Source organism: Sciurus vulgaris (genome assembly GCF_902686455.1).
Source record: "Sciurus vulgaris genome assembly, chromosome: 9".
Lineage (NCBI taxonomy): Eukaryota > Metazoa > Chordata > Mammalia > Rodentia > Sciuridae > Sciurus > Sciurus vulgaris.
Window position 1 is genome coordinate 2,858,095 of NC_136469.1, and position 25,191 is coordinate 2,883,285.

Genomic DNA, 25,191 nt, shown 5'->3' on the forward strand with positions numbered 1-25,191 from the left:
GGAACAAAGGGACAGCACCGACCTGATGGGCAGCCCTGGACCGCCACCCCCGGGCACCTGTGCACAAGTCCCTCTCAGCTTGAGTCACCTTGCCCCGGCCTCCATCGCCAGCTGCGAAGGTGGCACAACTGTGAAAGTGGCCGGCTCAGCGTCACCAGCCCAGACCTCCTCTTGCCGCCTGCTGAGGTAATCAGATCCGTGCTGAGCTACCCGGAGACAAGGACAGGAGTCAGAGAGCCCTGGAGGGGCACAGGCGACTTTACTTTACTCGGGGGGATTGCCTAAAGGACTAGCAGCTGAGCACAAAGAGGTGGAGGGTTAGGGTCTATTTTACCTTCTTAAGACTGAGAGTATCATGCACAGTCCGCTGATTACTGAGGAGCTCTCGTGACAAACCGAACAGCTAAGTTCCTGTCACAATGCATCTAAGAGTCAAACAGCCTTCCATTCTAAAATGTGCTCATTTGCGTCCAGCAATAAGTAGACACGATTTAGTTTGTTTTATCTATTTGTCGAAAGTCCATTCTTTATTATTCCACATTGATAAAGATCTATTTATAATCTTTATAGAAGAGATAGGCAAGTTCCAGGTCATAAGAAATACAGAATCCTAACCGATAAGTGAATTCTATGTTCCCAATAACTATATTTTGCAACCAGATGTGTGCTTGAAAATGACCTTGGTCTTGAGGTAACAAAACATACAGTAACACAGCAGGTCAACTCACGACGGGATGCTTTGAGAAGAGGTGACCATTTTACTTAAAACAGCACTAAAATTCAAAAGGCTGAGGCAGGTAGAGACTGATCCATGAGAAACAGAAAGTCCAGTGTTCACTTGCAGAATATAGCATCCAGCCTTAATGGGGATGTAAGAGCCAACCAAGGCCATTTTAAATATAGCCCTTCTCCCTCCCACCCTGATTTTAAAATGAGCCAATTGTGTAGACTGTCACCCGAGCTCTCCTGCCAGAGCGGAACAGCACTGTGTCAGGGACGGAAGAGGTGTGCTGTCCACCCAGGTGAGATGGCTCACCATGTTTTTTTGGCAGCAAGGTCTTCTGGAGGTAAATTGGCCGGGCGCCTCAGCTCCAAAGCCCATGTCTCTGGTTCCTGCAGCAGCCTGAGGCCAAGAGACCTGCTCTCAGGCTTAAAAGGTTGCTCAGCTTCCTTTATTTCATTACCAAGTAGATCTGAGGGAAGATGATGCCCTATGATAGCTCATGGAATAAGATTTCTGCCTGACTGGCTGCAGCAGGCCATTAGCATGCTTTCACTTAAATCCTCATTTTTGAAAGGGGTTGGATCAAATGGTCTTCTGCATGTTTTCCAGCAGTGATAGTCTGATTCCAGACTGCACCAAAAATAAGTAACAAACTTGAAATTTTAGAAGGGTGCCCTCTTATGGCTTGAACCTTCAATGTCCAAAAGGCCACAACTGCAGGCTTGGTCCCCAGCCAGTGCTGCCATGGGCGGGGCGTGCCCTTCAGGGGGCAGGGCCTGGTGGGAGGAAGGAGGTCACAGGGGCTGCCCTTGCAGGGGGCACGGGAACCTGGGCTCTCCTCCGGGGTGATGGCAGGCCACCAGGAGGTGATCCGCGTCGCCCCACCACATGCTTCCTTCCATGAGGTTCTTACCTCAGGCCCAGAGTGACTGGGCCTCGTGACCACATCTAAACCTCTGAAACCAGGAACCAAAATAAACTCTTTCTTCTTTTAGGCTGTTTATCTCAGGCATTTTGTCACAACAACAGAACGCTGACCAACACACGCCCACACCTTGTTCTTACAGCAGTGATAGCAATACTCCAGCCTTAATAACTGAGTCACAATTTTATTAGTTTCAACCTGAAAGACCATTTTTGTAATGTGATAAGGAAGTGAAATCAGTCACTTCAAGCGGTGGGGCTTGGGCAGGGGCATCTGCCTTCACTTCACGGTTGCTGTTCCTAACCAGCCGGGGGCCCAGGACCACGCTCCTCTGCTTGCTTCCGCCCCCGCTGGGGACCAAGAGAGCCTGCTGGGCTCACCCCACCTCCCGGCTCGGCACAGAGGGCTCCTCACACCCCTGACCAGCAGGGGCCGGCAGTCATGGCTCTGGCCCGGTTCTGCCCAACGCAGGCCTCTTGGCCCCCGTGGGATCCCCGGGGGCAACATGCCCTCCTATGTGTCACCACACGGACGATCTCTGGAGGTCTCCAACTTGACCCCCCGGTAGCTGGGGCCAGACTGCAACACTTTGTCCTTTTAACATTTATGAGCGCCTATTTAGAAAGTCCCTGTCTTTACAGGAAAGGTTCATAAACACCAGCAGGTTTCAAATCACAGGACACAGCATGTTGCAATCCAAACCAGCAGACAGAGGAGAGAAAAGGCAGCCATGACTGCAGGTAGAAACCGGCCACATGGTGTGGCCAAGGCACCAACAGTGCCAGGCAGAGGTGCAGCAGCTGGCCAGAGCCACAGGAGAGCCGCAGGAGGCCCAAACCCAGGGCGGCCTGTGGGTTCCAGTCACAGAGGGTGCAGAAGTGCACAGGGCAGGCCAGGGGCACCACACCTCCACCCGCCCCTGGGCCCCACCCGTGGGCAGTGAGCAGCCACTACCCTGACATGCAATCAGGGCTGTAGTACTGTCGCAGCGGTACACGGGGTAGATCAGAGCAGCGTTTCTCAAACTATGCTCTGTAGAACCCTGGCCCCTGAGAGGTCAGTGGAACACACACACACATGCTCAAGTCAAACCAACAAATGCAAGACGGAACAAACTACCATGGATGTCTCTGCCTCTCTGCCGCTGGGTCTCAGCACCGGCTGCGTGGGGCGCGCAGCCTGAAGCTCCGAGGTCTGGCAGGTGTGCGAGTTCCTAGGGTGCCTTGGTCTTGGAGCTGCCTCTCTGCAGCAGGGTCTCTTTGGGCCTCTGGCTGCTCCTTTCCTTCAGGAGCGTCCTAGGTGCTTGGCCATTTCCTTCCCGTTCACATGAAGGCTGCTGAGTCATCTACGGGGCGAACACAAGCTCCTGTCCTCCTGACACCTTTCCTGGCCTGCGCTCTCCTCCCATCGAGGCTGTGCTGCTGTGTGCACTCGCCACACCCTGGGGCCCCGCCTCGGGCCCTGTCCTGCTGTCTCCGCCCCAGGTTCCAGAAGGAAAAACCTTCTCCTGAACATTCTTTCAGTCAAAGCACATAACATGCTTTGCTTTCAGTCAAAGCAACTCAGCAAAACCGAGTCGGCCAACTGGGACGAGAGCAGGCTCTTCCCGATCGAGGCGCTGCAATTAGAAACACACCACATGAGTCAAACGGAGCTCCTTTAATCAGGGGTTCACTACAGAGGCAACAACCATTTGAAGTCGCTGTTAAGCACGGTTAAATGGAAACTGCCACGGCACTCACAAAGACACATCCTTTTGCTTTTAATTTTTAAGAAATTATGTTAGATAATCAAGACAGAGCATGTGGCAGCCTGAGCATTTCAACTCACAACACAGGGATCTGGTTCTATTCCCATGTTCAGAAAAACAGCAGGAAAAATCAGTTCGCCCAATACTCCACAAAAAATCCCTTCAGGTGCAATTCCGTCCACGCTTCTCCAGGGACAATAAACAGAGCAGCCCAACAATACCTCAGTCAACACTGTCGGGCCCAGTCCTGGTAAGTCCCTGAGAGCTCTGTGCCCTGCCTTGGCTCTCCTGTTCTCCACTGGGGCAGGAAAAAGCTGTCCACTTAAAATCTGTCTCTTCTGCCAGATGTGGAGAGCGCATGAGACAACCTTTCAATTGTAGTCACAAGTGTCTTGTTCTGGCTCTGAAGCACTAGAGAAGAAAAGAACCACATGGAGACTGGATGAGGTCACTGAGGGGGCCATGTGGAGACTAGAGGGGGTCACTGAGAAGAGCGGGGAGAACATGTGAAGACTGGAAGAGGTCACTGGACAAGAGGGGAAACACGTGGAGATTACACAGGTAACTGGAGAAGAGGGGGACCACGTGGAGATTGGAGGAGGTCCCTGGACGAGAGGGGACCACGTGGAGACTAGAGGTTCTTGGAGGAGAGGGGGACCACGTGGAGACTACAGGAGGTCCCTGGAGGAGAGGGGGACCACATGGAGACTACAGGAGGTCCCTGGAGGAGAGGGGGACCACATGGAGACTACAGGAGGTCCCTGGATGAGAGGGGACCACAGGAGGTCCCTGGGGAAGAGGGGGACCACATGGAGACTAGAGGAGGTTTTTGGAGGAGAGGGGGACCACATGGAGACTACAGGAGGTCCTTGGAAGAGAGGGGGACCACATGGAGACTACAGGAGGTCCCTGGGGAAGAGGGGGGCCACGTGGAGATTAGAGGAGGTCCCTGGATGAGAGGGGACCACAGGAGGTCCCTGGGGAAGAGGGGGACCACGTGGAGACTAGAGGAGGTCCCTGGAGGAGAGGGGGACCATGTGGAGACTAGAGGAGGTCCCTAGAGAAGACTGGGACCATGTGGAGACTAGAGGTGGTCTCTGGACAAGAGCACCATGCGGACAGTAGTAGGAGGCCACTGGCCAAGCCCCACCCTCACTAAAGATAGTTTACCTTGGGGTTTCCTGAATCATCCTTATCTTTGCCCCAAATCATAAGGGCAGGAAAATCAACTGTGAGCAGGCTGAGGAGAGTCCGAGGAACCAGTGAGCTCTCAGATCTACCACAAACCAAAGAGATCCCTTATTTTATTATTTTTATTTTTAATTGTAGAAGGACACAATAACTTTCTTTTTTATGTGGTGCTGAGGGTCAAACCCCCTGCCTCACATGCACTAGGCGCTCTATCATTGAGCTACAATCCCAGCCCCAAAGAGATCTCTGGAGAGTTCCAGCCAAGCCACCTGCTGACTAGTGAAGCTACTCCGGTGGTCAGCTGGAGCCACGGCGCTCAGCAGGACCTACAAAGCCACGCTGTGGCCATCCTCCAGGATTTAAAGACCCCTCACATCTGTCCTCCATTTATCCCACACGCCTCTCTCTCTCTTTTCCTACATCCTTTACACACTTGTGATCCGTCCCTAAAAGGAGTCACCTGAAACTCCCAGGCACCGTGTACCACGCATCTGACGGCGCATCCTGAGGACCTGGCACTGCTCTACAGCAGGCGTCATAAACACCTGCAGGGTAGGTGCATCCAGGGACTGAAGGGGCCAGCTCGAGGTCCACCTCACCATCCTGGCATGGTGGCAGCAATGAGTTAGAAGCCCCCATAATAGTAGAGCAGCTTGCAAGGGATCTAATTCCTCTTTCACTAACCAGGTGGGTTTTGATCCCATACCCTCTGACATAGTCTGACTTATTTCCCTCCCAACATGCCATCTGAAGAGGACAACAGGTGGGAGAGTCAGGCAGAAGCTTTAGGCCATGCAGGGTCCAGGCTGTGGCCCAAGGGCACCACCCACCCGAGTCAGCCAGCAGCCCTGGAACACCAAACAAGACAGGCCGCATGCATGTGTGGAGACACCACGCTGCACACTCCTGCAATGTGTTCAGTAGTTACCTGTTAACCCGCTCAGACCAAAGAAAGTTCTTAATTATGATTTAACAATTTCAGTGGTACATAGGAAATCTGCCCTCTGACTTTGATCTATGGATTAAATAATAAATAAATATGATTAGAGCCTTAAAGTTTGCACATTTCTGAGCTTCTCATCTTGCTAGAATACTTATGCCTTTCTAAACAATGTTAGTATTATTTTTTAAACAATGCTTAAGAAGTATATTTTCTTAATAGCAAAACGTACTACTCTAGTAAACGGCACTTTGTGGCCAACACCTAACTTCTATTTAGGAACATTTAGAAAGTGCCTGCTTTAACATTCTGTCCAGAAATGTCCATCACTTTAAAATATAGATACACACTCCATAAATAAAATAGTACTCATTCAGCATAGTGCAGTGGTTGGACTTGCTGGAGCTGTCTGTCACTGCACAGAAAACCACCCCGCTTGACACATGATTATTTTGTCTTTGACTTTTGGTTACTGTTGCTGTGTTGCTCACTCACTGAATGACCTAAAACAGCTCACACTTCTCCATGGTTTTGAGGGTGGTCAGGGCTCTGCAATGGGTCTCACGTGGAGTCTTCCTGGTGGTCACAGTGCTTTGGTGGCCACTGAACTCCTCTGAGCTCAGCTAGGCTGGACTCCAAGGTGGCAGCTAAGTGCTGGTAGCTCCTGGGCTGTTGTGAGCAGTGCCCAGCTGGCTGTTCCCCGGTACTCAGGGTCCTCACAGCATGGAGGCTGGCTCCAAGCAACACAGGATAAAGCTGTCAGGCTCCTAACTGGCCTGCCTGCGTGTCCAGAACATCACTTCTGCTGCATTACCTGGTCCAGTGCATCGTGGCCAGCACAGGGGCACAGGAAGGGAACTCAGACTCTCCATGGTGGTGAGGGCCCAGGTGCATGCTGGGAGGGAGGAAGTTGACGGCCTCATCTTGGAGACCAGCTTACAATGCACGTTCTGTGTTCGGTGGGCACTCCTAGTTTCCTGTCCCCCTAAGAACCTCAGAGTCATACTGAATGAAAATGTAAATACCATTGAAAAACTGCAGAAAAATGACAGCTGGAGCCTGGGGTCTGTTCAGTTCCTCACATGATGTAACTCTACCCTCTCAACCCTACAGTGAACGGAACTGAGTTCCACATAAGGCTCCAGCCTCTTCTCCCATGGGGTGAGAACCCTGCCCAATAAAAGTGTCAGAACGATAAAATGCACTTTATTTTCAAACTCCATCTCCTACCCTCCGGGGCTATGGCCATCCAGGGGCCAATTGTCCCATTCTGGAATGCCTGGCCCAGCCCGACTTCACAGCACATGGCCATCCAGGGGCCAATCGTCCCCTCTGGAATGCCTGGCCCAGCCCGCCTTCACAGCACATGCGTGCCAGAAGTGGGAGTCGCACTGCCAGGCCTCAGGAGAGCCCACTAGCCAGAAGCACGGGTCACACAGAGAACAGGACGCAGCGGGCTCTGCCCGCAGCAGGAGAAGAAAGGGAGAAGACGATGCTGTCGGTTCCCAAAGAGGAAGGTATTTTTCAAATGGTCTCATTTTCCCCTTTACAAAAGAAAAGCAGCTTATTGTGATGGAATAAGGCCTGCTTCCATGCAGGTATACATTCTGAGCCAAAAAAAATATAGTAATATTCTAGAGTCATTTATCTTACATGAGTCATTGGCAAAGCACGTAAAATTCTCCCCAAAACATGAAGATCCTAGGAACAGTAAGAGATTTACTCATCCAAACCCAAGTTAAAGATGTTTTCCAAAGGTGGCAAGAAGCCACATGCTCTGGTCCCCTTAACACAGAAACTGATGAATTTTTGGAAAAAAAAAAATTTGTTTTCTCTAAAATTATAATGAACTTTTTAAAAAGTTATCAAATTTGTTCTTAATCTGTTTATCAAAATATATATTCAGAACTAGCCGAGGTCCTCAAGTATTCAATCTATGCCTTCCCTGGGTTTCTCTCTAAATCCACCAGCACCCTTCCTGTCGCTGTGGGGAACAGGACACTCTCCACTTCTTGTCTCCGTGGGGAACGGGCACTCTCCAAGGCCCTGCCAGGCTTCCAGCTGCCCCAGCGACCGCTCCTCCTCACCACCTGTGCAATGTGTCCGAACCTCACCTGCTCCCCAATTTCAAATCTATGGCCACCTGTGGGTGTGGGACCCTTCCACTCTCCTGGCCCTGTGCCTCCCAGCTGGGGCTCCGTCTCCTGGGCTGTCCCTCAGTCCTCACTGGAGAACAACCTCAGAGCAAACGTACCAAGACAAAGCTGAGCAGGTTGCTCTTGTGCTGTGAACCAAACCACAGGCAGCAAAACACACTCCCGAGGTCCACACAGGCCCTCTGCCCCAGCCTGTCTCAACTCTTCAGCACAGCATTCCAAGACAAGGTCACAGTGGACAGCCAGCCTGACTCCATCTGCAGGGCCTCTCTCCCTGGGCTCACAGGGTCACAGTGGATGGCCAACGACACTGCTGCCTTGCATCTACCCCTACCGAGTGGACTCTGCTCCCTCAGCCTTCTGCTTAATCCACACCTGCATGAATCAACTGCTTCATTCTTAGGTCAAGTTTTTGTTTGTTTGTTTGTTTGTTTGTTTTTGGTTACTTTCAAATGCTACATCAACATACCACCTAAAGCCTCCAGGTACATCCAACCCTGCCTGATACCTAGGAATGCCGAGTTCCCCAGCTCGCTGGGTCTCGTTGGGTCTCACTGCATGGTGTCCAGAGGAAGTAGCCCCTGAACTGGTCATTACATTGAGTCTGAACCCCCTGAGCTCAGGGATAGGATAATTCATGAAGAAAATCAACAGAACACAGAACTACATAAAAAGCTCACTGTTATTTTCAACCACAGGCAACTCCATTTTAATTCTGCGAGAACTGGTCTGGCTCTGTCTATAGTCACAGACAGGCTGGAAAGACAGCTGTGACCTTAGGACCCTGAAGCTTGTGTCACCTAACTGTACTTTAAAAGTGGTGTCCCCAAGGCAGAGCTCCCGACAGCTTGCTGACTACGCCAGATGCCTTCATGCTGAAAAGGAAGAGTGGGTAGACAGAGGCCGAAGCCTCTGTGGCCTATGGGCTGTGGCTAGGAGAGGCATTCACACCTGGACGTGGCAGAGCACTTGGCCACTCACAGAGAGCGTCTTGGCTTAGTGAGGCTCAGTAATAATGAGTCCCATCATTTCCAGGTGGTCCACGGCTCTTCCCCCAAGGTGCTCAAGTGGACGTGGGGTAGTGCTCACAGAGCATGTGCCTTGGTGCCACCTACAATGGGCAAGAGACAGAGCCCCAAGAGGTGAAGCGACAGTGTCGCCTGCCGTTTGACTGGGTCAGGGACTCCTGGAGGACGGTGACGCAGTGTTCGGGTTATGTCTGGGAGGGTGCTTCCATGGGATACTGGCAACCCACTGGGGGATCTATACTCAGTGTGGGTGGGCATCACCCACAGCAGGGGGCCCACGTAGAAAGTCAAAGGACAGACGCCCTGTGTGCCCTCTGCCTGGGATACTTCTCTCCTCCTGCCACGGGCTTTGGGGTCTCCAGCCTCGGCTCCAGGACTGACACCGTGGCTCCCCAAACCCGGTCCACCTCCTTGGGTTCTCAGGCTGTGGAGAGCAACGTCCTGGTTCTGAGGCCTTTGAATTTGGACTGAGCCATACTATCCACCTCCCAGAGTCTCCAGACTGCCAATGGCCAGCCATGGGACTTCTCAGCAGCCACAATCAAGTGAGCGACCCTCTATAAATTCCCTCTCGCTTTCCTGTCTACACAGGCTTTGGGTTCTGACTCTGGAGAACCCTGACTAGCAGGAGGGGTCTGGCCACACACCTGGGACCTCCAAGACCTTCAGCTTTCTGAAGTGTCCTAGTCCTCCTGATGTCTGGCCCGGTCCCCCAACACCATCTCCTTCAACACCCCGTAAAGAAAAAGACACAGCACAGAAAGGGGAGGGAGATCTAGAAAGATGAGAAACAGCACAGAATACCAACCCTCAGTGGGAGCCTGCTCAGCTATGCCTGGGCCACCGTCTCAATGCTCCACGCCCTGGAAAATGAGCCTCTAAAGGAAGCCACAGAAAAGCAGCAGGGACCACATGGGGCCTCCAGGCAGGTGCGCCCCTGTCTGAGCAGAGGGGCTGCCTGGCATGGAGTGGAAGAAGCTGTTCCCATCAGCTCCCAAGCAGGAGACTGACCTAGAACCATTAAACGTCTAGACTCCAGCCCAGAAGAGTAAAGGCCCAGGGTGCAGAAAGCCACAGAAGATATCCCCAGGACAAAACTGGAATGATGCCGAGGCCATGAAGCATTTAGTGAGCTAGGGCCACAAGATAACCAGAAGCAAAGTCCGAGGCGGACACAGATCATGTCACCTGCCTCAGGGTGCAGGGGACAGGGAGCCAGCACGGATGCAGGGTGAGGGGTGAGCACGCAGGGTTCTGAGGATTCTGAAAGGTCCACCATGGGCTGGAGTGACAGCGGAGGCGGAAGCCTGGGGACCTGCACATCCACCCCCCATCCCACCAGCTCTGTCGGGGGCCCAAGGAAGATGAGGGGCAGGGCTGGGTGCTGAGGGACATAAAGGAGCACCGTGAGGTCTGAGGGAGGAGCAGGACTGGATGGGACCGCTGTCATGGGATCCTATGTGTGCGCACAGGGATCATCCACTGCCAGGCAACTGCACAAAACTGCCCAGGCTACAGACCCCTCTCCTGTAGAGACGAAGGTCTCTGCCTCTGGGCAGTGCCATGCCCTGACTCTGCTCCTGCTCAGACAGCGGGCAGAAGCACCTGCTGCTGGGACTAGCATGGGGAGTGCTCAGGGCTCCGGGTACTGCTTTGGGGAGGGGCAAAGTCCAGCTAAGGCAGGTGAAGCCCTGCTTCTGTGCTGACCCTAAGTGTGCACATCAGAGGCCTGCTAAGGGACAGGAGTCAGAGCCCTGCCTGGACCCCTCAGTGACCTGAGGGAGAGTCAAGCAGCCACAGCAGGAAAGGAAGGACCCAGAGCCCATGGCCCTCAGTGTGGAAGCTGGAACACGTGATGCCGAGGAGCCGTTATCATCACTTCTCTGAAGTTCTGTTGAAGGAAGAAAGAGAAACCCAAGAGACGCTGCTCTTAAGGGGTCAAGAATTCTCCTGGAAAGTGGGGATCTATGTCATTATACACAGACACAGGCTTGGATCCGGAGGGTCCCTGAGGTTAGGTCCTCAGTGCAGCAGGATCCAGAGGAGACTGGATCCGGAGGGCTCTGACCTCTTTAGTGGATTCGTCCACTGTGACTGAATGAACCACCCGGAGGTGAGGAAATGCAGGCAGGGGGCATGGCTGGAGGCAGAGGTCATGGAGAGCCAGTCTTGTGAATTTTATCAGGTCTCCAGCCCCTTCCCCTCCCATCCCCTCTCTCTGCCTCCGGCTACCATGAGTGTCTCCTCTCCTCTGACTTGCTCTTCTGCCATGATGTTCGGCCTCCCCTCTGGCTCAAAGCCGTGGAGCCAGCTGACTGAGGGCTTCTCTGGAACTGTGGGCCAGACTGACTATTTCCTCCTTTAAGTTATCCTTGTGTAGTGTTCTGGCCACAGGGGTGAAGAGCTGATGCTGAACGTGAGTACTTTAAAGAGGTCAAAGTGAGAAGGAATTATGCAAGGGGAACACAGCAAAATCACAGGAGCAAGGTCGAGCACAGGACCTGAAACATCAGACCCCAGCGCAGAGTCCACACAGAGTCCGACTGCCTGACCCCAGCCACCAGCCAGTGGGAGCCCGCATGGACCTTGACATGGGGCCGACACTCGAGTCTGGAAAACCAGAGGTAAGAGGATGACAGCAGTCCAGTGGGGAGGGACAGCGGAAGCACAGGCACCCCCAGGAAGGCAGGCCCAGCCCCAGGCACGCCTGTGACTCAGCGGCGCTTCCCCGTCCAGCTCTCCCTGTAACATCAACCATTCATGATGTCTTTCCTGCAAGTATTACTCACTGGCCAGATGCTGACGGACTTGTCTTCACAAGGACATCCTGTCACTTGCAAATATTCTGCAGGACAAAACCTTTATATTTTCTAGTATGAAAATGTTAAAATCTATTTAGTGGCAGTTTGTCACTCACAACTCCTGAAATGGACTCACAATTCAAAGACTCGGGACACTTTGAGGGCTGGGAAATTTTCCCCCTTTGATTTACATCTATCTGTAAATGTTCCTCGTGACTGTAAACACGATTCCAGCTGTGGCACAGTTCTCCCATGTAGAGTCAGATGCTTCCTTGGAAAGGAAGCAGGTCTTACACGTGGCGCTGGTGCAGCAGAAGCAGTCTTACCCGGGTGTGCGTCCGGATGTGCATCTTCAGTCCGTCGTTCTTACTGAATCCTTTTTCACAGTAAGGACACTGATAGGGACGTTCACCTATGAATAAAGGAAGGTTCCAGGTCAGAACAGCGTCGGGCAGAGCACGCCCATGTAGGCTCCTGCACGGCCTGAGCCCACCAGGCCGCCTCCGCGAGGCCCAGCGCCCTGGGACACTGCGATGAGCCAGGCGCCAGCGGGAGCTCACTGCATTTCCCGTCCCATCTTAGCCCAATCGAGTCTCCTCGGTATAAGATCTCGCTGGGGTTGGTCAGTCTGTTCTGTCACTGCGCTGCCCATGCCCACTGCCCACCACAGGAGTCTGTATTTAACTGGTTCATTACTAAATTGTTGGTTTTGTTTCTTAAAATGTTTCATGTAAATGAATCCATCTCATTTAGGGTTGCCAGTTTCAAAATGATTCCGTAAAGCTGCAATGTTAAACAGGACCGCTGCATCTGAACGAGACAGCGATTCCATACTTGATATAACCAAGAACCTCTTGCCCAAAAGACAGCCAGAAAATTTTTCAGATGACAGCCAGGACATTTTTCAGAAGACAGCCAGGACATTTTTCGGACAAGCAAGCACACACACACACTTCACATTTAAAGAAACAATTCTTCTTTGTGATGACAAGAATGTAGCGAGATGTGATCCCCAAGAGTGGTCCCAAGGTGCCCTCATCAAAGCCTGACCATCTGCAGCAGTTCTGGTGTCAAGTCTTCTCATCTGTTTTCCAGCTATGATTTGAAGTTATTTTATCTCAATGCACCTTAAAACCTGGGCTAAATTCCTCCCACCTTATAGGCAGGGTGGCCCAAGGCAGATTCAAGTCACACTGCTGGCCTTGAGCAATTACTAACAGCTGGTAAAACAGTACTTTTGGGTCTACCAAGTGTTTCCAGGAGAGACCATTTGCAAGTCTGTAGCCTGAATGGAGAAGCTCTGCCTCACCAGGGTGGCCCCACCCTCTGACAGCCCAGGAAGAAGGGACAGGTGGGGGCAGGGAGAGACTGCTCCCAGACCTGGACACCATCCGCCTTCACTGCCCTGGACGTGGGGGCTGCTGGCCTGGCTTCAGACTCACGCACTCACGCCTGCAGACCCCACCCGTTCTTGGCCTCTGGCTCCTGGATTCTCAGCATGTGGGTAAGACTGGATTACATGGGACTCTTCCCAGACCCCCAGTTGGAGCTGCATCCAAGAGGACACCTCAGCCTCCACCACACAGGAGCCAGCTCCCACAGCAAGTGCCAAGGCCCTGCAGGTTCTGCGTCTCTGCAGAGCACTATTAGCACAGTGCTGTGCTCATCGGCTTTCCCGTGTGACCCCGTTAGGACGCCTTGGGTATGGGGTCACCTGTTATGAACTGAATGATGTCCCTCACTAGCAGGCTGATCCCCAGCCCCAGGCCTCACAGGTGGTCTGACCTGGAAGGAGGTTGCTGCCGTGTTGCTGGCATAGTGTGGCCTCCAATCAGACAGGACTGCTGTCCTTACAAATTAGGGCTAATGACGGCAGAGACACACAGGGGAAGCACGGGTGATGGGGGAACCAGGCTGCCACAGAGCCAGCAGTGCCAGGGGCCAGAAGAGTGCAGGAACGGGCCACCCCAGAGCTGCAGAGCGAGTGTGGCCTCAGACCTCGCTCCACGACAAGGCCACGTGTGGTTGGGTGAGCCACGCCATTTACAGTCTTTGGGAGCAGCCCGGGCACACCCAGATGCCCTGCTCAGCAGAAGCAATACTGCTGTCACCACTGTCACCCTCTCTGCTGCCACCAGGCAACTATAAACTGCTCAGAAGAGAAGGGGTTCCTCCAGGTGACGGACACTCCCACCTCACATGCAGGGGACGTGTTCCGGAGCCTTGGTGCATCGAAACTCCACCCGGTAAGTAACGCTAAGAAACTATCTGAAAACTAAGGTGTGTCGTCTGTAGAGCAGTCTGAACTCTCAACATCAACCTTCAGTGGCCCAAGGTCAGAGCATGCCCAGGTGACCCTGCCTCTTTCGGTCTCCAAGAACAGAGCTATCTGCTGTCCCACAATCTGAAACTGAAGAACACCTGTGCAGTCCACAGGGAGTGATCATCGTCATCACCTGGTCTGCATGTTATGGGCCTGTGCGGACTACGATACTGGGAGCATTGTCGTCCACACACAGAATTGTGCTCTCAACAGGAAGTAGATTCCGGTTTGACTTAACCCAACACAGCCTCTGGGTGCCATATGACCCAAGTCCAAATAACCCTATTTTTAGGTATCTCAGGTAGCTTTAGATGCCACTATCTTCATTTCACTTAGACCAATGATGATATTCAAATTCTTACTGGCATGAAAATTAGTTAATCTTAAAATCAGAAAAAAGAAGCTAGAAGCCAACACCAGTGGGAATGGCAAGGACAGCTGGACACAGGGTCTCTACAGCCCGTGTTGGGATTCTCACGGCAGAAACCGCTGAACCCACAGACAACACTGTGACCGGTGCTCTCGTCCCGAGTCTGTGAACATGGACCAGGAGGCACAGAAAGGACGCGCAGGGAGCTACCAGATGGAGGCTCAGAGCCCGAACCCTCCCCTAGAGCCTCGGAGAAGTTCAGCTACAGCTGGCACCTGTGCACATGGGCAAGCCCCGCCTGACCGGCCAGGAGACACTGACCAGGTGTCGGCTGGAGGTCCAGGCATTCTTTTGGCTATCAACACTCATGAGGAAACGCAGGAGGCAGAGGAACGTGTGCCCCGTCTTCAGCAGGCCCCACGTGAGTGCAGATGTGGTCCCACTAAGCTGTGCCTGAGGCCGTCTACCAGCCTCACCACCTAGATGGCAAGTGAGACATTGGTGGCATCAGGCACTCGGCGTGACGCTTGGCCACGGGCCATGAGCTCCAGTGAGCACCACGCGGAGGCGCAGACCACGCACTCAACTGAAGATCAACGGGTGCTCTGCGTCTGTATGGGCTTCGAATTCTGTTCTGACACCAGAAAAGATGCGAGCCCACCGCTTCCTTGGAACATGATGGCAACGATAACAGGTGCGGAAGCCCACTTTCAAAGTGCTGCCCAGTGGACACCGCGTGCAGTCAGCCTGTCCATCGTTTCACAGACTGTTTAGCACCTTCCCTCTTCCAGCTCCAGCCTGCGCTCCAGGAATGCCACTGGGAGCAGATTAGACTCATCAAGAGAACAACCCGGGATGGAGTTAAGGAAGACCTCTGCTGAGGACGAGGGCAGGAGAAGCCAGGGACGGAAGGCAGGCATCCCCAGGCTCCTGTGCCTCTTCCAACGGGCTTGCAGGGGTCTGTCCGGATTCTCAGGGCCAGCAGCCCGAGACCGAAGTGTCCTCAAGGCATCCGAGTGTGAGGGTGTTGGGAAAAGCTGTCCAAGAGGGACCGGTGGTAATGAAAGGGGCATCTGGCCACCATGTGGAGCACCTGACCTGTCCAGCCTGGCCCCAAACAAGTCACCTCAGTCTGTGACAAAAACAAAACAAAACAACGAGGGCACTGCCCAGCAGGCAGTTCAAGGCACGCCTGTAGGATAGTGACTGACGCCGACGGGGCTCCAGGCGGCGCGACCAAAGAGGTCAGAAGGCGCCCCCGCCCAAGGGGCAGTCACACACCGACGTGGACACAGCATCCAATGGACGCCATGGCAGGGGTTAGGACAGCATGCATCTGGGTGACGCAGGCACTGAAAGTCCGGACCCCTGAAGGCCCATGTCCTGTGCAGCCCCTCGTGTTCAGCACCTGGGCACAGACCTCTACATAACATGAAATCAGCAAAGAAAACCCACCCAGCTACTTCACCCTGACCCTCTTAATCAGACCATGACCTCCACTCGTAAGGTGAACCTGGCCACGCCAGCAGAAGGCTCAACAGTCCACAGCACTGACTTGCCGAGGAGTAGGTTAGGAACGATGACCACACTCAGTCCTGAAGCTAAAACATGCAGAAAAGGGTCGAGATAATAAACTGCGCCGCATTTTACCACAACGTATAAAAAAGTGTTCAATGTGCTATGTTTAAAGATTTTAATAAACAAGTAGGAAGGCTTAATATGTGAAGCACACAAACAAGTTTTAAGAGATTCTGAATAAAGTAAAATTAGACTATTTTCGAAAAGTTTTTAAATGATTTCTTTTTGTCATTCAGTATATTTCCAACCACCATGTGAATTTCACGGGACTCTCATCAATCCTTGAAAGGAAGAGATGCATATGAAAATATGATTAAAATGGAATAATGTTGAATTCAAGTACCCAGATACAGCTGAGATGATTAAGTGATGTGTAAGGACTGTGGAGCCACGGTTTTCACTCTTGAGTCCTCCAGCCAACCTTGGTGGTGGAGGCGGTGAGAATCCAGCGGCCGGCACAGCTCAGAGTGTGCTCCACAGCGGAGCGCTGTCTGCAGGCATGGGGATTCTGGGAAGAATGCTGCACTCACTTTGCTCAGGTCTCAGAGGACTGGCGTGGTTTGCTTTTGAGGACTGAAGAAACTGATACCAAACAGCAACTGAACGATAATCATAAGTGACAATCAGCCCAAAAGCATCCCTGGCAAAGTACCACCCCATCACTCTCCCAACTCCTGAAGCTCAACAGAGCATCGATGAACTGCAGGGCGCTGCAGAGAGAAGCAGGATGCAACGCTGACTCACTGGCAGATCAGGTTCACCTCTCGAAACTTTCCCGTGCAGCCGAAGAGCCAGGAAACCCACGGCCCTGCTGAGCCACACCTAGCATGGTCCACCAATCAAACTGGAGGAATCTCCCCTGGTCTGAAGAAGCCAAGCCTCAGATGCCCTCTCTGAGAGAAGGGCAATAAAATCCTGAACTTGGCATTTGCTCCTTAATATTGACAGACTCCACATTTAAAAGCTTGAAGAGTTTCCAGTCACAAGGAAGTGGGCAATAAAAGGTAAAATTCAACTGAGAGGATCTCTGCTTTTCAAAACACTTTGCCACCTGCATCAAACTAGATTCCTTTAAAAAATGCACCCTTTTCCCTAGAGAATGCCTGCTGCTTCAAGAGTCTTTTAGTTGCAGATTTCTGCCTACATCAACCTGAGGTTCGTGGAGAGCTCCAGGCTTGCTAGCTTTCCAATCTGAAATAAAGAGCCAGTCTGGTTGAGGGCAAAACAGAAACTGAATTTTACTGATTAAAAAAAAAAAAAAGAATATGAGATGGAGGCCAAGAGGGGCAAGAGTGAATTCAAAACTATAGTCAGATAGGAGGAGGAGGGAGACCCTGTCCAGGTGCTCTGGCTTTGGCCACACAGGGTACAAATGACACCTGTCACTTGTGACTTGTCCAAAGGGAACAAGATGCCCTCAGGAGGCCCAGATGCCATGCAGGAAGAAGAGTGGTTACCAAGAGCAGGAGAAACACAGCCAGCCTCAAGGGCTCGCCTAGGAACAGGACCTGGGCCGCGAGCGCGTCCCTGCTGGAACAAGGGGCGTGTTCCGCTGGGGGGCAGCCCCGCTGGGCTTTGGTGGGAAGCTCACTGGTGCTTTCCTGCAGCTGTTTCCACCTGGAGGAGTTTCTAGCAGGAGTCTCGCTTCGCCTGGCATTACGAGCACCTTCCTGAACAGCGGCTGGGGGTGAATGGGCGGTGGACCAAGGTGCCAGGACACGCAGGGCTGTGCGTAGAGAACCGAGGCATGCACCAGACCTGGGCTTCCCAGACCCAGAGAAGCACAGTGCAGAGCAGCAGGGAAGCCGCAGGGACTGCTCCAGGAACTGGCAGGAGGATGCCACAGAGGCAGAGTCTCCAGGGCCGCGCGACTGCAAGGGGCAGTGGCTCAGGGACGGCACGCCTGCCTGGCCCTGTTCTTCCTGAGCTCCAACACGTGTGGTGCAAAGGCAAAGGCAGCATGCTGCCAATATCACAGCGTCCCTGACCAGTCCACACAGCTGTTGAGGACACTGGACGAAATGTATGCCTGGCCACTCCACTGCTCAGGGTCCCAGTGCATCAGAGAAATGAAGAAAGGGCAAAAGTACAAATGACCCACAAAACAGGGGTGTGCTTTAAATCATGCGTCTTGTTGAGAGGCCCTGCCCATATCGTCAGCTCCTCTGGTGACATGCACGGCACTGTGTTCCACGTTCCCCCGCAAATGCCACTCCTCCACTGCCCTGTAGGCCCTTCATCCCAACACATGACACACCTCGACAGAAAAACATCTAATTTCTTTATTAAAAATTAGGGACTTAGATATTTTCAAATGAAAAAAATACATACAACTAGACCATTAATAAAACCAAAATTAATGCTCTTAAAGTGCATGTGTGCTTCTCAGTACCCAAGCCGACTGGGAGAGGGTGAGCACAGACAGAAGGGAAAAGAGGAAACAGCACGTCCCATGACATGGCTAGTGACCGGAGGACCTGAAGTGTTCAAGTAACACTGAGAAACACACAGTGGTCGGTCACCTGTGGGCACAACATCGCCCATGGATGCTTCTGGAGAGGCCAGAGCTGGCGGGAGTGGAGGCAGGTTTATTTTCAGGCAGACTCCACCCCATCTGCGGCGCTGAGATGGCCTACGGGACGGGAGCAGGGCCCCTGCTGCTGAGGACCACCAAGAGCAGGCCCAGCACAGTGGGCCTCCACCCGAGGCCAGCAGGACCACCGAGAGCAGGGGCAGCAGGGTGGGCCTCCACCCGAGGCCGACTACCACTGCAGAAGCGTGGAAGCAAGCTGAAGCTCCCTTTTGCGCAGGATTGATTTCTTGATTGTCTTACTTGTGTATTGACAGTGTCACTGTTGTCCTACGGTTACTTGTCACTGGTCACAGCTCCTGTCGAACAAACGTTCTGAAAACTATGCATGAACTCCTTCGGAGCAGGTGTTAGGGAGAAAAGCGATGGTGAGGGCCCCAGCACGATCAGACCAGAGCACCCTGATTCGGTAGTTCTGATCTGATCACAGGTGTTTACCGAAAGAGAAGGAGAGAAACGTCTCCCGGACAGTGACTGATGAGGGAGCTCGTCGGCAGGCGTGCGAGTCTCGGGAGCAGCCAGCACAGCCCGACTGTGTTACCGCGAGAGGGTGGGACTCCAGGAGGGTAATCAACCCCTGGCCCAGAGTGTTGAACACCCAAAAGCAGTTCCTAGAATTTCCCTCATAATTCACGAGCAACTGACGTGATTCCTGTCACAGGCTTGGATCCCCTGCTGAACAGCCTGACTCTCCCTGACCAGAAGCGGTGACCCTGGGCAATGTGCTGGACCGTGTCAGTGACCCTCCAAGTGCCATCCCTCATCTGGCATAGAAGCCGGTAATAAGTCACAGAGCTGGGACCACATGGACCAAGCGCGCCTCTACTTGACCCTGCCCAGCGCACATCCCCCTCACCCCAAGCTAGCCTGTGGGCCGCTGACCCTCACCAGATGCTGGTGATCCGCACTCTGGGCTGGGGCATATGGAGAAGAGCAAGATGACCATGGGGACAGAGGGTCCAACGGTGAACCGTGGGTGTGCTGGGCGCCCATGACCAAATGCAGGCAGAAACAGGCAGGGCAAGTGCAGAGCCTGAGGCAGCTCCCATGACCCCGCAGCAGGGCACTGGGCATGATGAGATGTTCTCAGACAGCACCTGCAGCTGGGACCAACTGCCCCTGCTCAGCTGCAAGAACTGGGATTTGAAGAGGTGAAGCCACCTGGGGTAGCTTGTGCAGGGAGGGGCAAACCAAACCAGTCTGCAGTCAGCCAACAGGGCGGACGTGACAGATGTTAGTAAGACAGCAGGACAGAGCCGGCTGGCAGAGCGTTCTCCATGGCTGCAGTGGGACCCAGGCCACAGGCCACAAGCTGCAGCCCTCAGGTTTCCAGGCCAGCACCTTTACCCTGACTGGTTGACACATCGAGGGGAAAGCGTCATCAAACTTCATGGAAGGAAACAAGTTCAGCCACAGGAAGGGCAAGGGGCTCCTCTGAGAGGAAAGCAGAAATGCCAGCAAGACAGCACCCGGGAACTGCCCGCCTCGGCTCGGCTCTCCAGGGGCCACGCACACCGTTCTACCCGCCAGGCCTCTGCGTGCCACTGGGCCGCAGTGCACAGGAGGCCGGCAGCACACGCCTTCACAGCTCCCTGCTCCCCTGGAGTCAAGTCCGCCGTGCTTCGCTCTGGGCTGGACGCAGGGCCTAGCGTGCGCTCTCCTCTTTGCCCCAGACCAGGCATGGGGGTATTTCAGAACCTGAGGAGACAGACCCTTCGAGCCCACCTGATCACCAAGTCACAGGGAATGGGTGGACTTCAGAGGTTAGACACAGGGTTCAGGAAAATTAACACTGCAACGTTAATGGAAAACCACGGGTGTGGTTCCACCCAAGCTGTTAAGAGCCAGTGGAGGGAAGAGGAGGGAGAGGAAGGCCACAGGGGAAGGAGGCAAAGCAAGGACACTGCTGGTGGCTACTCAGGGCAATAAAAGATGAAATCAATCACTCCATGAACCAACTGGGGCTTATGAAACTCCTTAAACTTTATTAGCAAAGAATGAAAATATGGACGTCAATGTGCAGACGTCCTGAACCAGCAAAGGCAGGAAGCCAGCAGCTGATCATCACCGTCCTGTAGAACAGACACCAGTCCTGAGCCAGTGACAATGCTGTCCTAAGTTCATGTGAAGGAGACGTCCTTCAATGCTACACAAGACCAGCGCTTCTGTTCCTGGCAGAAATGCTGGAAGATACCAACGGGCAGGTGGTAAGTAAGAATGCAAGCTGGCTCAGTACTTCTTACTCTGGATAAAACTAAGTGGCATTTGATGTCACAAAAAGAGAACTGGCTTCCCAAATTATTGACAGACAGTTCGAATACTATAAAAACAAAATGAAACTGACCCCAGTACTCAGGCAAAATCATTACATGATTATTCATGCCCCACGAAAATCTCATTGTATTGCCACACAATCGAAGGTCCAACTACACATTAGAAATAGAAGAGATCTGAAAAATTAAACCCAATGAACATTCGCTCTGCATGTTATTGCCCACTACACAGAGGACTCAGGAACAAATGACCATGCTAGGAAAAACAAAACAACAGAAAGCTAGAGCACTAAAGCGCCCTCCACATGACTCTGAAGCACAAAATTCTCACAGCTGAAATTAGATGAGACTCGGAATCTCATTCCTTGTCTTTTACACTGGGGACAGGAGATTTCTATAAATCTCATTTAGCAAAAGAGAAGCACATGCAAGTAGAACAGCTGAAGTCAAAGGATTTGGGTCTTTTACCTTGAACCTGGTCATCTGCTTCTCTGGACCTGGAGCTCCTCCAGGGACAGCCCTGGATACTACTTTGAGAGTGCATTGCTTCTCCAACACCCGGAAACACAGGAGCCCGACCCGCAAGCCCCTCTACTTGGAAACCTGGCTCTGGAGACGGATAAACGTAGCACAAGCTTGCCCAGCAGAGGAGTGGACATGCAGCAGGCCTTGGGAGCGGCCAAGCCACCCAGCCCAGTGGAAGTGCCAGGAGCACCACCGCAGGGGGATTCAGGTCACAGCAGACTCCATCTGTCACGGGAGCTTGGGCAGCGGGAATCCCAGGTCACAGCAGACTCCGCCCATCATGGAAGCCCAGGCAGCGCTTCTTTCTAATGAGGAACTCTTAACGGGGCAACTCCAAGCTGAAATCAGTTCCAGCAAGTCTGGTGCTTGCTGGCAAAATAAAACTGTCAGCCTTTCCCTTGAGCCCTGTGGCTGCAGGGGACTTAAGCAAGGTCTCAGCCCTGCAGTACCTGCTGCCTGTCACAGTGTCCCACAAACTCCAAGAAATAACAGGACGAAGAAGGATAACATCGCAAAGTGGGGGTCAGCATTTTCTTCCTTAATGTTAGTATTTCTCAAAATGAATCCCAAAGATTCCAGTAGATATCATATGAAAAAATGGTTGATTAAATCTGATGTCTGAGCTTCTAGCTCAGAAGCCAGCTTGCTCATCACTGTCCCAAGGCACTGAAACCCGTGTTTGATTGTGGTCCTCTAAGAGAAGGTGCTTTAATTCACTCAGAAAGCTTTCAAAAGTGCTTCCTCAAGTCAGCAGCACTCTCAGTGCCAGTAAGGTAATGGACACTGAGCTAAGTTAAGAAAGAGCAAGCGCTGCTGCAGAGCATGGGACACAGGGCCTGGAGCACCTGACTTGAGCACCACAGCCAAGAACAGGGAGAGAAGCACAGGGCCTGGAGTATCTGACCTAGGCACCATGTCTAGGAACAGGGAGAGAAGCACAGGGCCTAGACCACCTGACCTGGGCACCATGTCTAGGAACAGAGAGAGAAGCACAGGGCCTGGACCACCTGACCTGAGAGCACCACGTCTAGGAACAGGTAGAGAAGCACAGGGCCTAGAGTATCTGACGTGGGCAGCATGTCTAGGAACAAGTAGAGAAGCACAGGGTCTGGACCACCTGACCTGGGCACCACTTCTAGGAACAGGTAGAGAAGCACAGGGTCCTGACCACCTGACCTGGGCAACACGTCTAGGAACAGGGAGAGAAGCACAGGGCCTGGACCACCTGACCTGAGCACCATGTCTAGGAACAGGTGGAGAAGCAAGGGCCTGGAGCACCTGACCTGGGGCTGCACATAGAACAGATCATGGACAAAGCGACTTAATGAAAGACGGGAAGAGCAAAAGAAGCCCTGTAAATGAGTCTAGAAGATAAACTGGGAGAGGCAGGTGATGATTCCCATGAGAATTTCAGGTCAAATTCTGTACAAGGGGAAGCCACCGAGAAGATTTAGTCGGGTGAAAGAGTGACTGGGTGAGCCTGATGCATTTCTCTGTACCTTCTTTTATGAGCAATACGTACACCTTCCAAAACACCCCAAATCAAAACAAAACCAAAGAATCCTCCAGAAATCCCCGAGAACTGCAAGTGCCACACGGCTCCTTTCGAGGAAAGCAGCCTGGCACTCGGAAGCACGGAGGGTGAAGGCAGTCAGCTTCAAGGACGCGCCCCTCTGGGCCATGCCGCTGAAGGAAGCAGTCACCTAGCACCTGGCCCCGCAGCTCAGGGAGACCAGCGCCCAAGGAGGCTGAGGGCGAGGCTCTGCTGCAGATGTGCTCCAGGCAGCCTGGGCACTGGGCTTCCGCACCACTCCGTGGTCGTTGTTGGAATAAAATGATACCGAATTCTTCAACGTCCAAATTGCAAAGGAGGAAACCTGGGACGCGTGGCCCAGTGTGCTCCACATTGCACGCAGGCGACTGTGTCTGGGCTCCCTCTCGCCGCCCTCTCCTGTCCTCAGTTTACATGTATCTCTTTTTCCTGGCTCTTTAAGAATACTACATGTGAGCATTCATCTTTTAATGAGTTAATTGCAGACACATGGCATAGGGTAATATGCTTTAAATAGGTCTAATATATAAGAAATCATTATCATAGAAAGCTAGAAAACATGCAAAATTATAAAGGGAATTAAAGCCACCCACATTTACAAGTTATAGAAGTAACCATAGTTAACGATCTATAATCTATAAGAACATAATATGTTAATATTCTTACTAAATACATCATTGGTTTATTGTTTTTGACTCTTACTTTTTCATTTCTTTTCATGTTAATTAACACATTCTGTAGGACCATTTTCATTACCTATGTGATGGATGTGGACATACCCTAGCCCACTCAGTCAGTCCCTCAGGTTGGACCTACAGGACTCTTCCCAGTTTTGTTTTGTTGCTATTATAAATAGTCCTTCTAGGAACAGCACAATTCCTTCTATGAAAACAAAAAAAGGATTGCCCATGATCTTTACTGTGTATATTTCCCTGATGCAAAAGGAAGTATGAATTTCAAAAGCCAAGGACCAATTCTGCAAAAGTAGGAAAACCAATCTTAGGAAAGGTTTTCCTGGGGGCCACCATGGTTTAATTTTGACAAGGAAACTAGTGGGACACACAAAATTCAGGATGCAAAACACTGACAAAAATACATTTTTCAATTGAGCTTCCTTTAAATATTTATTATAAAGATAGTTTAATTGGAATGTAGCCATCTATAGCATTTCTCCAAAGATAGCATATTGATTTCATAATTGTACCAAACAAATTAATTCTTTATCAAGAGTCAACTGGGATTATGTTTACAAAACTAAATTATAAACATTTCAATATGTTCGATAATTTAGATTTTCTAATAAAATGGAAGAAAGCAAAGATATTGAACACGAAAAATTTTAGTACTGCCAGAAAAAAGAAACCTAAGAGGAAAAGGAGCAAATGATATGAGAAACTGTCAGCCAGGCACAGTGGTGCACGCCTGCAACCTCAGTGGCTTGGGAGGATAAGACAGGAGGACACAAGTTCAAAGTCAGCCTCAGCAACAGCAAGATACTGAGCAACTCAGTGAGACCTCATCTCTAAATAAAATACAAAACAGGGCTGGGGATGTGGCTCAGTGGTCGAGTGCCCCTGAGTTCAATCCCTGGTGTTGGAGGCCGCTGCCCTGTAGGGCCCGCAGTAGTGGCTGGCCTCGCCCTATGGCGCCGAGAAGCCCAGCTGCAAGTGCTTTCTATTGGCTGACTGATCTCCTCCGCATCCGTGCTTAGCTCGTGATCAGCACATGTCCTCATTACCCACCATTAAGTCTCCACGAGCCAAACGCCTGACCCGTTAAGGTGATTGGCTGTTACATCCCATAAAGCTGCGTACTTTGGGCAACGGGGAGAGCAAGCAAGGCAAGGAGGGCAGGCAGCAGCTGCAGGACGAGAGAAGAGGAGAGGCGGCCGCGGCGCAACGAGAGAGGAAGAAGAGAGAAGTGACAGCTGCACGAGAGAAAAGAAGGAGAGAGAAAGCTGCGCGACAAGAGAAGGAGGAGAAGAAGACGGCGGCGGTGGAGGAGGAGGAAGAACCAGGCACTCAGCTCAGAAGCTCTCCGGTAAAAATAAAGACCTTAAAACTTCATTTGAGAGCCGAGTCTTCATTGTACTCGCTGGACGAGACACCTGGTACTAGATAATAAAGATGATCATGATGATAATAATAATAATAACAAAAACAACATGAGAAATTATGCAATTAAATAAAAAACCCTGACACCCAGTGTTGATGAATGCCATTCACTTAACTTGGGAAATAGTCGTACCAAGTGCCAGATGACAGCAGGATTTTAGGGACTATGCTTGCTACAATCAATTGTCTACAATGAGCTAGCACTGAGCATCTTAGAGACAGGATTTCATTCATCCACCACAAAGAACGCCCAAGGCAACCTGGGCTTAGGGAGGTAAGCTGCTTGCTCACAGCACCAAGTGGGGGAGCCAATGTGTCCCCGTTGGCATGCTCTGCAGGGTCACTCCCAGT

The 25,191-nt window shown here is 52.0% G+C and overlaps 1 protein-coding gene across 2 annotated transcripts in view; it reads right to left on the minus strand.

Moving 5' to 3' along the window:
• The window catches only part of PRDM5 (PR/SET domain 5), a 145,080-nt gene that overhangs the window by 27,924 nt on the left and 91,965 nt on the right, over positions 1 to 25,191 (minus strand). The window contains exon 13 of one of the 2 annotated variants that reach the window (XM_079153396.1): positions 11,842 to 11,927. The exons of the other annotated variant lie outside the window; for it this stretch is intronic. Within the exon in view, the coding sequence (XP_079009522.1) occupies positions 11,842 to 11,927 (86 nt within the window). The remainder of the gene's footprint in view (positions 1 to 11,841; positions 11,928 to 25,191) is intronic. 2 annotated transcript variants of the gene reach the window in all.